Source organism: Haliotis cracherodii, unplaced genomic scaffold (assembly GCF_022045235.1).
Source record: "Haliotis cracherodii isolate W230 unplaced genomic scaffold, xgHalCrac1.p SCAF_10, whole genome shotgun sequence".
Lineage (NCBI taxonomy): Eukaryota > Metazoa > Mollusca > Gastropoda > Lepetellida > Haliotidae > Haliotis > Haliotis cracherodii.
The window spans coordinates 34,845,477-34,862,897 of NW_027266265.1; the positions used below are offsets into that span (position 1 = coordinate 34,845,477).

Consider the following 17,421-nt stretch of genomic DNA (forward strand, 5'->3'; position numbering starts at 1 on the left):
CACAGATTCGATTTGATATCATACAATATTTATTGATACCACAAACTTGTTTTTTAGATATTTTTAGATCGAAATTTGGGATATCAAACATTAATGCTGAATTTTAGATATAAAAATTCGAATTTGTGATATCAATATATCTCCTTTTCAATTTCCACATGAAATGACCTTGGCTATCTGTGGAGTGTTTTATTAAAAGAATGTCATGTTTAGGATATTTGATAGAAAAATGTGTTAAACACAAACACAAAGAAATATATCCATAGAGTTTCACGCGTGACAGACATCAAAATAAATATTGCTGAGTACACAACACAACTCGGCATTCAGATAAATCATTATTCAATTTTCGTAATAGAATCCCAGTTCGCCCTTCACATGAAATCCTTTTCCCGCGAAATATACCACGTGACAGCTTTGTGTGTATTCCGCGGGAAAGTGTGTCGTGGAAGAGAGGCTGTACGATTTGCAATGTGAGTGAAAGTTAGATTTCTTTGAATTTGATCAGTGATCAATATAATTATATGCCTTCTCTTACTTGATATAGGTTAATTTTGCAAATGGAACTCATCGATCGTGCTTGTCAGTGATCAGTTTTGTTGTGGTAGCTCCAATATTTTCCTCAACTTGTTGATTTTGTTTCCTTCGTCAGCCATCGAGCGTGGTTGGGCTATGACGTGAAGTGCAAATTAAATATATTTCAACTAATAGATTTGTTTGATTGTGTTGGTTCGTTAACTCGTTCGATATCACTATCTCCCTCACTAAGTAATGTCTTTTGAGATAACCGAGAGTGTTTTCATAACTTAACTGTTGCTTTGATACCCAGACTGATGTTTGTATAAGGAAGCAATCGAGACGAATGCGCCACCTCAAGTTAATTCTTGACTCTAACGCTATGCTGTATTCTTGTGAAGATGTGTGAGCTGTTACTTTCAGCATTTATGGTTGTAAATAGAAAACTGTTCACGATCCTATTTGTAGTTCTTTCATGTTGGATAAATAATTCCAACGAATAATTTTTATAGTTTCTCAGACCCCAACCCCAACAAAAATCCTAAGCCATACATCATGATTCGTTGTAATGGTCCAGACCTACACTGAAAATGGATGATAACTTTGTATTACAGAGTTGCATTATGAGTATCATAAGGAAGAGAATTTATGGACGTCAACTTCTTTATTATGAGGAACACATAATAAAGAAGTTAAGTTCCCCCAGAGCTTCAGATAAGCTTTTGGTGTTGTGGGTATTTTACCCATGCATTATAATATCATTGGGTATCAGTAATTCTATCTGGGTATTCAAATTTCTTTTACCCACTAGTTTTTACACATGTGGGTATTTAAGTTAAATATTTAAAAACACTATTCATCTAGTCCAGTGTAGTCCCTGCAAACTGTTGTCGTATGGGTTCGAGAGCTTTATAGGACTAAAAAATACCACGATAATTCCACGAGAAAGTGTGATGGCAAATGATCATGATGTAACTGTCATCATGGAGTTTGGCAAGGTTGACAGAATGCCCGTTTATAATTTCAAAATAAGTTGCTGATTTGCAAATCAAATACGCAGGGTTACTTCACAATATTTTGATAATACGCACAAGTTTTATTTTTGTAGCGTATTTGTAATGTTCGTTGCATATTTGATATGCTTGGATTTTATTTTACTGCGTATTTCTGCATTTCTGATGCATATTTTACGCAGATGCGTGGTTTATCTAGAGCTCTGTCCTCATAATTATGATAATAAAGAAGTTGACATCCATAAATTCTCTTCCTTATAAGTATCACTTCTAAATGCCTTCCAGAGACTTGAGTATTGTTTGTTTATGCTGAGAATAATGAAATTCTAATTGTTTTCCCACCAAATGTAGTTATTGTAGAATAACCACTTGTCCAATATGTGCTGTGGACTAGTTGTATGGATGATCAAAGGTGTCTCCCCAGGATAACAGGTGAAAGAATACCAATTTTGATAATGAAAGGTTTCTTTAAAAATACCAGTATGAATATTCCTTACATTTTGGAGCAATTTTATTATCTGATTAATAGTCACAGAATAGGTTCCTGGTTGACATCGATGCAGGTTGTGATGAGCTTATCATACTTTCAGAACTGAAAGAAAACATGTCATCCCCTACGACACCCCGTCGACGTAGCAAGCGAGGTCGCAGCTCTGAGCCTGGCAGCCCCACTGAGAGCGAAGATGCAGGGCAGAGAACGCGTAGGTTTTCAGCTGTCTGTATGAATACATTGTGTTGGGTAGATGTGATGTCTGTAGTTTCTCATACCAAATAGACGATTGAATAATTTGATTGTCTTCGATTCATAGGAAATATGAGTGACATCCCCTTTACTATACGGGAGTCCCATTGGGATTCCAGGTTCGAATAGGTCCCCACAACCTATTGTTCTTGCAAGAGGCGACCAAATGGATTGGGTGGAAAAAAAACGGGGGGACTTGCTACACAGATTTCTGGAATTTGTAGGTTAAAATAGCTCAAACAAAGATAATATGTGAAATTTATTCCCAGATGTTAAATATGTTTTGTGATGCCTGTTTCCTTTTGTGATAAAGACATTTTGCTCTCGGGTAAAACACTGGGTTAGGTGGCTACCTGACACACCAGTAATTTTGGGCATAAAGAGGTCGGCACCACTTTGTCCAATTTACCCATAACTGACCTCAATTAGATATTAGATTTGTATTTCACCCACAAATATTAGTTGCTGATATATATTGTTCTTTCTTTTAGCATCTCGTAGAAGCACACGATCCGGGGCTAGTACACGTAAGTTGCAAGATCTTTTCTAAAACCTGTTTACTTCTGTAGAAAGGAACAATCTGCATTGAATGCAATGTTGATGTATCTCTGAAAATAAAAAATAGAAATTAGAATTTAAAAATCCCAATTGAAAACAAAATGATTGTTTTTCCGATTAATCTGGCAAGGGAAATTAGTTAAAAATTCTAGATAAAATCCTGCTATGTTTCAGCCTCTTCCACACGAGGCAGCGCCAAGAAGTCTGCCAAGAAGACTGGAGAAGGTTCCTCGCCACCATCCCGCCGCCGCCGAGTTGATGCCTCCCCCGGCAGCGACCTCGCACCCATGCCGTCCTCACCCCCCTCTGGGCAGGCTGGGGACGAGAGTCTCTTCTCAAGTCCTAAGAATGGGAGTAAGTTAACAATTTGATCATATTTGAGAGTCTGGCTCAGACTGCTGTTAAGTGTAGTGTTACGTGATGATTTCCAGATTGATACAAAAAGGTCAGCTCAGAAATTGGTTTGTACAGAACTAAATTGGGAAATCAGTATGTAACCATGACAACCACTCTCTGTTACGAATAATCAACAACACTCTCAAATCTCCAGAATATTTTCACTGTTCTTGTGAATCCAGAATAGAGTTAAAAGCTGGTAGGAATCCTGACTGCATTTGTCGGTAGATAAGATGCAAGTCAAGTCATAAGAGGCCTCTATTCCACCCCTGCCCTGTGTAAATACAGCCAGCCTCTTAGAAACTGCTACAGCACAAAACTTCTTGGAACGATGAAATCTGTGCAGAGTTTATCAACAACCAAGGGCAGATAACTCTAAATCACACTTCATGTCACAATTTGCAACTACAGCGCTTGATATTCTACGAGCCACTCGGACATTTACTGCCACTGACAATTAGATAAACCTAACAGATCTACTGCCACACAACATTTGTTTCTGATATGGCTGAAAAGAACTTGTTGATACTTGTTTGATTTCAAAAGGGCTGACTAAAATTTGGATCTTGGTTAAGCACTTGACTCGACTGACAGTGTCAATTTCAACCTGACTTGCTATCAAACCAGTTTTTGCTCTTGTGATATGATTCATAGTTTGCTGACTGTGTAAAACTCAAGACATAATTTCACAATATTCCTTTTAATTTTCAGTTCCTACAAGCGAGATCGATTTGAGCTCTCCTCTTAACTATGGCACCCCAAGTTCCCGGGGCGGTATTGGCACTCCCCGCACTCCAGGGCTCGGCCAGACCCCGGTCAGACACCGATCGGACATACGGAGCAGCAAGAAAATGAAACAAGTGGCAATTGGAGGGTCCGAACCTTCTGTAAGGAATCTATAGTTCACACAATATTCAGAAAATGTTTTTACAAATTCACTCAATTCCCCTTTGAAACTGTTCTTCACCTTTCTCAACATTCTCTATATCTGCAGGACTCGTATTTTGGAAAACGTACACTAACCCCTGGATCTATTCTCGTGGTTCTCACGATCTAAAATTAGACACCCTTGACCTTAAAAAAAATCGAGGGGGCAGTGGTGGCCCAGTCGTCTTAAGGCGCAGCGTTATGTCCCTTGGCCACACCAGAAACCTATGATTGTGGGTTCAAATCCCGGTTCGCCCTGATTATGTTTCAGGGTTTGTCAGCACCATACCCGTGCTCGGGGGTTTCACCGAAGTGGTCAACGTCTGAGACTGCATCACTTCAGGCTTTCCTCCCACATTAAGCTGACACGCTGTGATGCAACTGGAATACTGTTAAAAGTGGCGTTAAACCCAACTCACTCACTCACTCACTCAAATAAATCGGTTGTGATGCCAACCATTACTCTTTTGGTGTAAAAGTTATACCCTAATCGCGTGGATCATTGCTCATACTATCGATCACTGGATCATCTTGTCCACTTGATTAATTACAGGATGCTGGAATATTGCTGAGTGCGACGTTAAACACCAAACAAATGCTTTTTAACGAATGATTTCAAGTTCCCGAACCCATTCCATGTTTTGTAGGAACCTACTCGTGTGACCAGCGAGCTTGGCACGGACTCGAACAGTGGCCCTCAGTTGGTTATCTGGGGAACGGATGTGGACATTGAACAGTGCAAGGACAAATTCAAGCGTTTCATCACCAAATACATCGACCATGACGTCGCAGATGATGAGCAGTTTGCAGGGATGGATATCAACGAACCATACTATCTGCAGAGATTGGCTGAGGTACAATTGATGTCCATTCAATTATTTGTGAATTCCAAATGTCTAAGAATTAGGTTCAGTTTCAATTTCTTTCTATAGATGTTCACCACAGTGTAAAAGTATCTGGGTTTTGTAAACACATTTCATGATATGGATTCTGTAAACAATTCATTTTAAGGATTGTGTAAGCATTTCATTATATGGATTTTGTAAACTCATTCCTGTTTTGGTGGGGGCATGGGTGGCGCAGTGCAATTCCCTTACCAGAGTTGTGTCCCTATGGCAGTCCAGAAACTTATGATGGTGGGTTTTGTACTCGCATTTCGCCCCGATTATGTTTCTAGGTTTCTCCGCACCATACCCGTTAGCGTGGGTTTTACCAAAGTAGTAAAGTCTGAGACTTGTATCATTTCGGGCTTTCCTCCCACATCAAGCTGACATGACGTGATATAACTGGAATACTGTTCAAAGTGGCATTAAACCCACTCACTCACACATAATGATTTTATAAACATCTTGTTTCAGTTATATAATCTTTTGAACCCATACAGTGAAACAATTTTGTTAATGATTCTGTCCTTATTGAGGAGAACAGGTGCTTGTTGTAAGGGTGACTTAATTAGAATGGTCATCATACGGGGAAGAATGGGGCGTTGCTCATGATATCAACCACTATTTTGCCTGGCCTAGATGTGATTATGTACAGGCCCCCTTGACTTTGCTGGAGTGGTACAGAGGTGCAGTACTAACAAATCTTATCAGGAACATTTTTAGTCTAACATGCAATGCAGCGTTGAACACATCCGTTTCAGATCAATGCAATTGGAGAGCCATTCCTGAACATCAACAGCAAGCACCTGCAGGAGTTCGACACGGAGGTGTACCGTCAGCTGGTCAACTACCCACAGGAAGTCATTCCCACATTTGATATGGCTGTCAATGAAATGTTCTTTGAAAAATACCCAGATGCTGTCCTTAACCATACCATCCAAGTCAGACCGTTTAATTCTGACAAGACGAAAAACATGAGATCACTCAATCCTGAAGGTATGTTTGAAGGGTGGATACTGAGGGAATGTTGAGTTTTTCTTTTGTTTTTTTGGGGTTTTTTTTTAGCTGTGTTTTTTTGGTGGAGACCATTCTAATACATTGTTGAAATGTTGATGTTTGCAGAATAAATTTAGAGTTATGTCCCTTGTCCTTGACACACAGATTTATATAATTTTATACAATTTTTATATACTTTTTATATAATTTGTATTCCTTCTCAGACTATGACTAAGAAAATCTGTGATCCAACAAATAAATGAATCGTGGACTAAGATTAAAAAATATGTGCACTTGTTTGTTTCAGATATTGACAAGTTGCTGACAATCGGAGGAATGGTGATCCGACTGTCGTCTCTGATCCCCGAAATGAGAGAAGCGTTTTTCCGGTGTCATGTGTGTTCCAGCTCCAAGTCGGTGGAGATCGACCGTGGCCGTATCGCGGAGCCGACTCTCTGTACCAACTGCAACACCAACCACTCCTTCACACTGGTGCACAACCGCTCTCAGTTCAGTGACAAACAGATGATCAAGCTCCAGGAATCTCCAGGTAAACGTCACTTGTGTCTGATAACCCCTCACAGGATTCCAAAGCAGAAAGGTTGACAGGTCACCAGTACCAGTGGCTTGTCGTAAGAGTAGTACCAGTATGTGATCTGAAGGATTGCCCTCGTTCCTGCATCCTCCCGAGGCAAGGGAGTTAATTGACTGTTTAAGTCCAGTTTCCACCCTTGCCGAACTAGGTTGGAATTTCTAGGCTCAGTCGTAGCGCCACCAGTTGCTATTAAGAATTACGTCCCTTTCATGTCCCTGCTATTGACCAATCAAATCCCACCACATATAACTTGCATTTGCTTCAAATAAAATGGCATCACACAGTGAAGATGATCTGATTGATTATCATGATCTATATTGTAATGAAACAGGTTTTACTTCATCAAATCACATGAGCACCTTGATTAAAAACATCCTGTTGTCGACAGAAATCTGCACAGTACTGGATGTCAATTTCGCAACACGATTTTGATTTGCCTGTGTATAGACTTGTAAGTCCAGCCAAAATATGACTCCACAATTCCAGCCTAGTTTGGCTGGACTTTTAAAGTCAGTTAACTCCCTGCCTCGGGAAGATGTCAGTCCTGATGTCATGGATCAGCTACATTGTACAAATATGATTATCTACTGACCGACACAAATATGTTGGAATATAGCTGGCATTGAACAACAAACATTCTGCTGTTAAATTTCAAAAGTTAAGGTATGGCTGTCTTGGGCATTATGTCTGTGGCAGTCGGGTAGCCTAGTGATAAAAGCGTTCGCTCGTCACGTCGCAGACCAGGGTTCGATTCCAGACATGGGTACAATGTGTGAAGTTCATTTCTGGTTCTGCAGGGATGTTGCTGGAATATTGCTAAGAATAGCATAAAACCATACTCACTCACTCACTCGTTTCTGAATTATGTCTCCCCCAGAATGGAGGGAGACATATTGTTTTTGGCACGGTTCCCGTCGGCGTCGGCGTTCCCACCGTTTCCGGACCATAACTCAGAAACCGTTTAATATTTTTTCGCGAAACTTTGTATACACATTAACCCAGCACTGAAGTGGTGCCTTTTGTTATTTAGAGATTTTTGACATTTTTATTTTTTCTCGTTTCCATGGAGATAACTTGAACATAGGCTCTGAATGGGGGTAAGCTTTGTTTCCGGACCATAACTCAGAAACCATTTAATATTTTTTCGCGAAACTTTGTATACACATTAACCCAGCACTGAAGTGGTGCCTTTTGCTATTTAGAGATTTTTGACATTTTTATTTTTTCTCGTTTCCATGGAGATAACTTGAACATAGACTCTGAATGGGGGTAAGCTTTGTTTCCTGACCATAACTCAGAAACCATTTAATATTTTTTCGCGAAACTTTGTATACACATTAACCCAGCACTGAAGTGGTGCCTTTTGCTATTTAGAGATTTTTGACTTTTTTATTTTTTCTCGTTTCCATGGAGATAACTTGAACATAGACTCTGAATCGGGGTAAGCTTTGTTTCCTGACCATAACTCAAAAACTGTTTAATATTATTTCATGAAGTTGTAACATATTAACCAAGTCCTGAAGTGGTGCCCATTAGTTGTTTGAAATTTCTAGGAGTTCTATTTTTTCTCTGTTATTTAGTAATGGAGGGTGGGAATGAAGAGATGGGGTTTAACGTGAAGTAAACGAATGAATGGGGGTTAGGGGAGTGGGGGGAGACATACGAGTAAAAACACTTTCTTGTTTCTACTGGTATACTGGCCTACCGGATGAAATTAAAGTAAGCATTTCTATTCCAGTTATTTCTGATGACACGTAAAACCGATCCTGTGCTGTTAAATCCTGAAATGAAATGTTTTGTGTTGACAGAGGACATGCCCCCTGGTCAGACTCCCCACACAGTCATCCTGTATGCCCACAACGACTTGGTGGACCGGGTCCAGCCTGGCGACAGAGTGACCGTCACGGGCATCTACAGGGCCACACCCCTCAGGGTCAACCCCAAGATGAGGAATGTCAAGTCTGTGTACAAGACGCACATCGATGTCGTCCACTTCCGCAAGGTGGATCAGAAGCGGCTGCGAGAGGTGGATGAGGAGGATGGGTAAGGGATTATCAGATACATCCAGGGTACTTCATTGCTAAATTCATGTTGCGCAACATGCATGGGTTGATTTAACTGCCGGCCCGTTAGCCCATGGCCAGTTATAATTTCAAAAGTCTTGCTGAAATGTAAAGTAGATGGCCCATCTGGTCAAACAAAATTTGACCCCTTCTCTGTCTATGGTCTCTGCTCGTGAATCATGAGGTTGTGTGAATGGTTAACCCAACTCAGATATATCCGTATAATCTTGGTAGAATGACACAACTGGTGGCTATTCTGTAATGTATTCAACAATGTCTTTATTTGTTCATAAATCGCCACGAAATGAGGCAATTGTGTGTGGTGAATGTGTTCGCATAATCTTGCTCCATATTTCAGCAATGAAGCCCGATTCCCTGAAGAGAGAATAGAGCTGATTAAGGAGCTGTCAAAGAAGTCGGATGTCTATGAGAGACTGGCCAGGGCAATAGGTACACCATTAACTACTTCCAGTGTTATATAGCCGTGTACTGCCTCCGTGGTCTGGTGGTAGACAACGGAAGGTCGTTGGTTCGATCCCTGGCCGCATCATACCAAAGACATTTAAAGATTGTACTTGTTGTTACCCTGTCTGCTGCTCGTCATTAAGGTGATGTAACAAGACTGGACGGCTCAGAGTCTGTATACTGTGTTTGAGTGGGGTTCTCATGTTATGGCCTGGTATCTCAGTGGGCAAGCACTATAAAACTGACTTTAGTCTGGTCTGGTACAAGCAGCCACACACGCCCACATGTTGCTATATAGTAAGACTGAGGCAAAGGCGCTATGGAAGTTAGTAATTATTGACTCATTGATAGTTACACATCACAAAACTTGAATCAGCAGCTATCAAATTGGCTTTAAAAACTTGAACAAATCTTGCTGGTCTGTTATTGGTCAGGGCTGTTCCCCACGTCTGATTTTTGGTCAGGGCTGTTCCCCATGTCTGATTTTTTCTTTTTTTTTGGCAAATAAGACTTGTTTGGTTTAATGCTGTATAAACAGTATTTCAGTTCTATCAGCTTGATGTAGGAGGAAAGTATGAAGTTATGTAGGTCTTAGATGTTTACCACCTGGTGCTGACCATACCAAAGACGTTAAAAGATGGTTCTTGTTGTTGCCCTTGGTGCTTGGCATTAAGGTGCTAAATCAATACTGGTCGGCTCGGAGTCAAACTGCGGCAGGGTATCTCATTGGGCTGGCATTATTAAGTTGGCATTAGTCTGGTCTAGTACAAGCAGACACGTGGCTGTCTTAAGTGGAATGATCTGCGATGCGACATTAAGCCCCATTTCACCTCACCATGTAGCAGTGATGTATCGAGACATGCTCAATGGCAGATATTTGGACCTAAATCAGCAGCAAATGTAAGTCAAATTCCTCAAGTCCCAGTATCATGTTTATGCGTATACTATTACAGTGGCAACTGAAGAGATGGCTCTGTAGAGTTGACTCTTTGTAGAGGCCAACACTTTCTACACGCAGAATTATTTTAAAACAAAACTATGAAATTTGTGATGCTCAACTTGCCATTAATGTCTTGCCAAAACGTACAGTTGAAGAGTCAGAGTAAATAAATGTAGAGTTATGCCCCTTTATCCTTCATACAGTCTTTTCCAAAATTACTTCCCTTGAAGCCTCCAGCAGATGATTTCGGCAAATTCATTTTTTTGTTAATGGCGAGGTGAAATGGGGTTTATGTTGCGTCCAAGATTATTGCACTTGTGCGTGCTGGTCAGGACTGATGCTGATTTACAGTGCTAGCCCACTGAGATATCATGCCGCAGTTTAACAGGAATACCCCACTCAGACACAGTATACTGACTCTGAGCCAACTGATCCTTGTTTTAGCCTGAGCACCAGACACTTACAACAAGTACCTTCTTTTGGTATAACGTGACCGGGAATCAAACCCCGCACCTCTGCGCTACCACTAGACCAATGAGGAGGTTGTTTTGTTTTAATGATTAGTTTTAAAATTTGTTAATGATTCAGGAGAATGTCCTGTAAAGACATTACCATTGCCTTCAGCAACATGTCAGAACTAATTAGTCTGATTACGGCACGGAGATACTTTTAATGCAAAACCCTGGCGTACTTGTTGTATCCTTGTCTACACAATGTCTTCTCTCTCCAGCTCCCAGCATCTACGAGAACGAAGATATCAAGAAGGGCATCCTGATGCAGTTGTTTGGCGGATGTCGGAAGGATTTCACAAACTCTGGCAGAGGGAAGTTCAGGTAATAAACTCTCCCCCTCCCCATCCAAATCCTACTCCCCTTTAACCCTGGAACAAGTTTGTAAGCATTCAAGGCTGTGTTGGGGGCCTGGGTGGTCCAGTTGTGTAATGTGCTGCAGTTTGATGTGCAGAGTTGCGTACCTTGGGCATACCAGGAACCTATGATTGTGGGTTTGAGTCCCAGTTTGCCCTGATTATGTTTCTAGGTTTGTCAGTACCATACCCGTGCTCGTGGGTTTCACCGAAGTGGTAAACGTCTGAGACCTTCATCACTTCGGGCTTTCCTCCTGGGCTTGAATCCGCCCTGAATATGTTGCTAGGTTTCTCATGCCCATGATCATGGGTTCCAAGAAAGTGGTAAACATCGAAGACCTGCTTCACTGCAGGCTTTGCTCCGACTTCAATCCAAAACATCATATAACTGGAATACTGTTGAGAGTGGTGCAAAACTCACTCACTCCAGACCTGTTGAGCCACGATTCTCACTCCAAACCAACTTGCACACGCAGACAACCATTATCTTTTGAGCTCCCTTTAAATTTACTGCCCCATATCAGATATAAAGCATACATGAAGCACAATACGAATACTTCTATTAAATAAACATGTGGCATACAGTTAAAAATCCAGTGCACAGAATCCTGAAAGCTTTGAGCCTTGAACACAGTGCACTATTTGATATGTGTGCTTAAATTTATCCATGGGTTAGATTTGATTTGGTAAGTTGGGTAGCCTAGTGGTTGAGGTGTTTGCTTGTCGCACCAGTGACCCAGGTTTGATTCCAAACATGGTACAATGTGTGAAGTCCCTTTCTAGTAATCCGAGCTGTGATATTGCTGCAGTATTGATGAAAGGGGCATAAACCCAACTCAATCACGAGATTTGATATTTAGTGTCACCATTAGGTTTACAGTAAGGTCCCATGGACTTTATTCTTAATTTTGAACACAACTTTGATTATTATATTATGTTATTTAACTTTCACTATTGTCTGTTCTTGCCTTCAGATCTGAGATCAACATCTTGCTGTGTGGCGACCCCGGTACCAGCAAGTCACAACTTCTGCAGTACGTCCACCACCTGGTACCTCGAGGTCAGTATACCTCCGGCAAGGGGTCAAGTGCTGTAGGTCTCACAGCGTATGTCACAAAGGACCCAGAGACAAGACAGTTGGTTCTTCAAACGTAAGTTTATTTGCCTCCTTATAAGGTCGGGAACGCAGGGTAGTTTAAAAAAACATGGCTCACACTGTGCTTGTGCACAACATCGTAAAGTACTTGGTGACCCCACATGGAGCATTGTTTAAATATTGATGATAAACTTTTATCACTTCCTCAGAATGATGTAACAAAATACCCTGCAATGTTTACTGAAGATGCAGATAATTTGTTGTCCCTGAATGTTTGTGCTGATTATATGTGATCATAAACTGATAAGATATGTTTTGCAGTGGCGCATTGGTGTTGAGTGACAACGGAGTGTGCTGTATTGACGAGTTTGACAAGATGAATGACAGCACTCGCTCAATTCTTCATGAAGTTATGGTACGTAGTCAGTTGTGAGGAGCATTGCTAGTGTTGTGAGAATTGCTAGTGTTGTGTTACTGTCATCAATAGTGTTGTCAGAAGATATTACTGCGTATTGGCTGTCATAAGTTCAGCTTGCTTGACAACAATTGTACCAGACTTGGTATATTGACAAGAGGTACTAGTTTCTCTTTCGTTTCAACAGGAGCAGCAGACACTGTCCATTGCCAAGGCTGGGATCATCTGCTCCCTGAACGCGAGAACGTCAATCCTGGCTGCAGCCAACCCGGTCGACTCCCAGTGGAACAAGAACCGCACCATCACTGAGAACATCCTGCTGCCACATACCCTGCTGTCCAGGTGAGCTATTGCAAAACCAGGGCGGAATCAGGGGCAGAATAGGCCCTAAATACCCCTTTTGGGGATTCTGCTGTAGAATTGGTCTCCAGTACCCCATGTTTGTCTCGCTGTGGGGATTTCAGGGCAGAAGGGGGGCACGGGTGGCCCAGTCGTCTAAGGCGCAACGATTTGCTGTGCAGAGTTGCGTCCCTTGGGCACGCCAGAAACCTATGATTGCGGGTTAGAATCCCGGTTCACCCCGATTATGTTTCTAGGTTTGTCAGTACCATACCTGTGCTCGTGGGTTTCACCGAAGTGGTAAACGTCTGAGACATTCATCACTTCAGGCTTTCCTCCCACATTAAGCTGACACGCCGCGATATAACTGGAATACTGTTAAAAGCGGCGTTAAACCCAACTCACTCACTCCAGGGCAGAATAGGTCCCCAGTACCTCTTACTTGTCTCCCTGTGGGGATTCTGGGTCAGAAGAGGTCCCCAGTACTCCCTGATTGGTGTATTATCTGTATGAGTCACTCTATCAGGTTCTTTTGCTTTTCAGATTTGATCTGATCTTTTTGATCCTGGACCCTCAGGACGAGCTGTACGACAGACGACTGGCCAACCATCTTGTATCTCTCTACTTCAAGAGTCCAGAAGACTCCCAGGACGAACACCTGGTATGATAAACACAGGGAGGGAAGGGGCACAGTATCCTCGCACTGCGGTTCTTGGAGTAGGGTTGTATTCCTTTGTCCTTCCAGGATCCCCAATATATTCCTGGGTCTGTAAGCACAAAAGACAAAATACTCACGGATGAACAAGCTACGTCACTCTGAGCTGTCAATTTTCCATACGCTGATATGACTGAAAAAAGGTTAAATGAAGCTATAAGCTTGTTCACCCTCACTCTTTTCAGTGCCCTTCTAGCGCTCTGGTCCAAGCTGGCAAACCCCACACATTTGTTTATTGGTCTCCAGGAACCTGTGCTTTTCCTTAGAGGCGACTTGATAGGCCAGGTTCAGAGACTTAGAATATTTACAGACTGCTGTCAGAAGCCAATTTTCCGGTGACCCCCACTGTGATATTGCTAAAATATTGCTAAAAGCAGCATAAAACCATACTCACTCACTCACTCACTCACTCACTCACTCACTCACTCTTTGGTACTCTGATTCCAGCTGGCAGATTATTCAAGTGTTTTGAAAGTCAATTTAAGGAACAGGATTTGATTAAGATTATGGATATGACTCTCAAGGCAGTGTCAGACAGTCATTCAATAGTGATTAGTGAAAAGTCGTAAAAGGTAGCATTGTTACACATGCAATTAGTCTGAAAATGAATTAACGACAGAGTTGAATGGTGGTTCCCCTGATATGGGGGTTCTCGGTTAACCTTCCTTTGGTGTGGGTGCAAAGTCTGTGCTGCTAAAACTCAGATATGATGTGTCTTATTATGTCCCTTGTACGCCTGCTAGGCAAAGGTAGTGAACCGACAAAAAAAGTCCAGTTTACACCTTTGCCGAACTAGGCCGGAATTATGAGATATTTTAGATGGACTAAGTCTATATGCCTAGTCCAAACAAAATCTCGTAACAAAATCAACATCCTGTTCGTAAACTGCAGTGCAGATTTCGGTCGATTTGCAAACCTGTGTTACCGCCCACTCTGCATCAACAAAAAAGGTCCAAATGTTTTCATGCTTTTAATCAAGGTGCTCACATGATTTGATGCACTTCACGAATAAGACCCGTTTTACTACAATATTGATCTTAATAATCGATCAGATCGTCTTCAGCGGGCAATGTTGTATATGAAACAAATGTAAGTGATATGAGAGGTGATAGGGACATAATAGCCACTGGTGGCCCTACGATTGAGCCCAGAAACTCCAGCTTAGTTCGACAAGTGTGGACACCGGACTTTTACAGTCAGCTAATGTCCTTGCCAGAGGACACACCGTGATACAACTATCTGAAATACTGTTTAAAGTGGCATAAATACCAGACTTATTGATGACATGCTGTCACCCCAATTCTGTCTCCAGGACATGTCTATACTGAAGGACTACATCGGGTACGCCAAGCGCTACATCAACCCCAGGATTGACGAGGATGCTGGTCAGGCCTTCATCCAGGCGTATGTCGAGATGAGGAAGGTCGGCAGCAGCAGGGGCCAGGTGTCCGCCTACCCTCGGCAGCTGGAATCTCTCATCCGATTGGCTGAGGCACATGCCAGAATGAGGCTGTCGGAGACTGTTGAGGTGGCAGATGTTGAAGAAGCACGAAGGTGAGGAATCGTTCAGAAGGGGTTTTTTTTACCCGGAAATTTTTAAAACCATTTCATAAAGAGTCAGTTATCAAAAAGAGAAATCACAGGGTTGTGGGCCATTTCAATATGGTTTCAAGAAGAGCATGTGTCTTCAGTTTGTTATGAGGGAATTTAAATGGAGTTTAATGGCATGTTCAAGATCATTCCTGTTATATACAGCATTGTATGTGTCTGCTTGTACTAGTCCAGACTTATACTGGTTTTATTTTGCTAGACAATTGAGATACCATAGTGTAGTTTCAACATAGATACCCCAATCAGACTCCAAGCCAAACAGTCCTTGTTGTCCCTAGAGGTTACACACAACCAAATGTTTTCCCATAGACTTCTTTAGTAATGTTATATCTTTTTAAAGAATCACTAAGCATTCAACAGCTATTACCTGTACGTGTGTGCACAGTTTGGCCTTAGAGCAGCAATAAAAAAAATTAAGAATGACTGGCTTAGCCAGCTCCTTTTCCGAGTACAGGAAGCTAAACACACCACCCCCAGTTTCGCACCAAATGTCACCTACTTGAAAATAGCTATGGTCACATTCAGCATAAGTCATCATGTTGAAAAAGACAGTACTAAATATAGAAAAACAGGGTCAGTTTTAATAACTGGATGGATGTTCATTTGAAAGACATAAAAATCTTACAGAATATCCTCCAATCACAGCCTGCAGATATATCTCGATCTGCACTGAAGGCTCCCTGTGAAAGCCGCACTGTCCAAACTGGTTCTGATTTGGTGTAGTAGAACCTAGAACGCCGAGCTCCTGTCATGGTAACAAGTACCATCTTTTTTTTATCTTTGGGCAGACAATAAGATAACTGGGCAATGGTTATTTTTAAATAGTCAGTTTAGGATATGGCAAACTGATATAGATTATGCAGTATTCAAGGGATACACGTAACATCACATGCTCTCACAAGTGCCCCGTTTGTTTCCAGGCTGTACAAGGAGGCTCTGAAGCAGGCTGCAGTGGACCCGTCGACAGGCAAGATCGACATCTCCATCCTAACCACGGGCATCAGCGGTGCTGCTAGGAAACGCAAGGCGGAGGTGGCACAGGTGTTGAAGAAACTGATTCAGTCCAAGGGGAAGGTTCCAAGTCTCAAACATGGCAAGCTGTATGAAGACTTCAGGGACAAGTCTGACATTGTAAGTTTTATTTTAGCTTCATACAAAATGACGCATTGCTACTGTTTTTTTGGTAAATCTTAAAGAGACTCTTAATCCCTTACTTCGCTTGTCACGCTGAAGACTTGGGTTTGATTTCTAACGTTGTACAATGTGTGAAGCCCATTTGTGGTGTTCCCTGCCATGATATTGCTGGAATATTGCTAAAAGAGGCGTAAAACCATATTCACTCACTCTCTTACAGTGTTGTGTTTGAATTCAGAGGGGCTTTTAACCTTGATTCAAATACAAATAGGAAAAAACTTTGACCTGACAATAAAATCAGCTTAAAAAAATCTTAAAGAACTTGCAACATTTTTATTATGTAAATTATTTAATTTCAGCCAATCACACGAGACATGTTCGATGAAGCTCTCAAAGAACTACAAGATGAAGATTTCTTGATCGTCACCAACAAGGTCATTCGACTGTGCACATAACTGCCATGTCATTGTCACAAGATGACACTCAACCGTGAATTTGGGCCAGTTACAGTGTGACATGTCACATTAAAACGTGTAAATAATTGGAAAGCAGTGACAGCACTATCAGATGCAAGAACTGCTTTTCTCTGTACAGAATCGATCATGAATATTTGGATGTTCTCAGATACCAATTGCATTTACTTGTATAGAAATTGTTACTGAATTTAATGGATATTTGAAGTTTTTCTGATAATGTTGCATTTACCTGTATATAAACTTGTTATGGATGAAGTATTGTGGAGATGGTCCTCGGATACCAACATTGCATTTACCTGTAAAGCACCCAGAGTCTTGGGTATCTGTACATAGCTGTACATTCAAGCACTTTATGTTCCTGTAAAAGCGCTGATTGGAATAAATGACATTTAAATGGAATATGTGTGTTCTTAACATGTTATAACATTTATTTGTTGCTGTAGAAATAGTTGTGCACATTTGTGTTTCTGAAATAGTGCCTTTACTATTCAGAGTTGCATCCCTTGGTCCACCAGGCATGTTTCACCAGATTGCTAGATCCAATCTCATTAAAATCCGACCTAAGTTCTCGCTACTGCAAAACAAAGATCTGGGGACATCCCATTCAACCAATCTGAGCATTGTTTACCAGATAATGAAAGTGACAGTCGGAATGTGATTTCTAATCATGCAACC

The 17,421-nt window shown here is 41.4% G+C and overlaps 1 protein-coding gene across 1 annotated transcript; it reads left to right on the forward strand.

Moving 5' to 3' along the window:
- Positions 1–403: 403 nt before the first annotated feature.
- Positions 404–17,127, forward strand: LOC139449788 (DNA replication licensing factor mcm4-A-like). The gene is made up of 18 exons (XM_071231321.1): positions 404–473; positions 2,120–2,230; positions 2,763–2,798; positions 3,004–3,183; positions 3,937–4,112; positions 4,800–5,006; positions 5,798–6,032; positions 6,340–6,582; positions 8,436–8,670; positions 9,049–9,140; positions 10,826–10,928; positions 11,935–12,111; positions 12,378–12,471; positions 12,659–12,813; positions 13,354–13,471; positions 14,838–15,079; positions 16,057–16,267; positions 16,630–17,127. The coding sequence occupies exons 2-18, from the start codon at positions 2,134–2,136 to the stop codon at positions 16,723–16,725; spliced, it is 2,697 nt and encodes an 898-aa protein (XP_071087422.1). The 5' UTR covers positions 404–473; positions 2,120–2,133; the 3' UTR covers positions 16,726–17,127.
- The last annotated feature ends 294 nt before the right edge of the window (positions 17,128–17,421 follow it).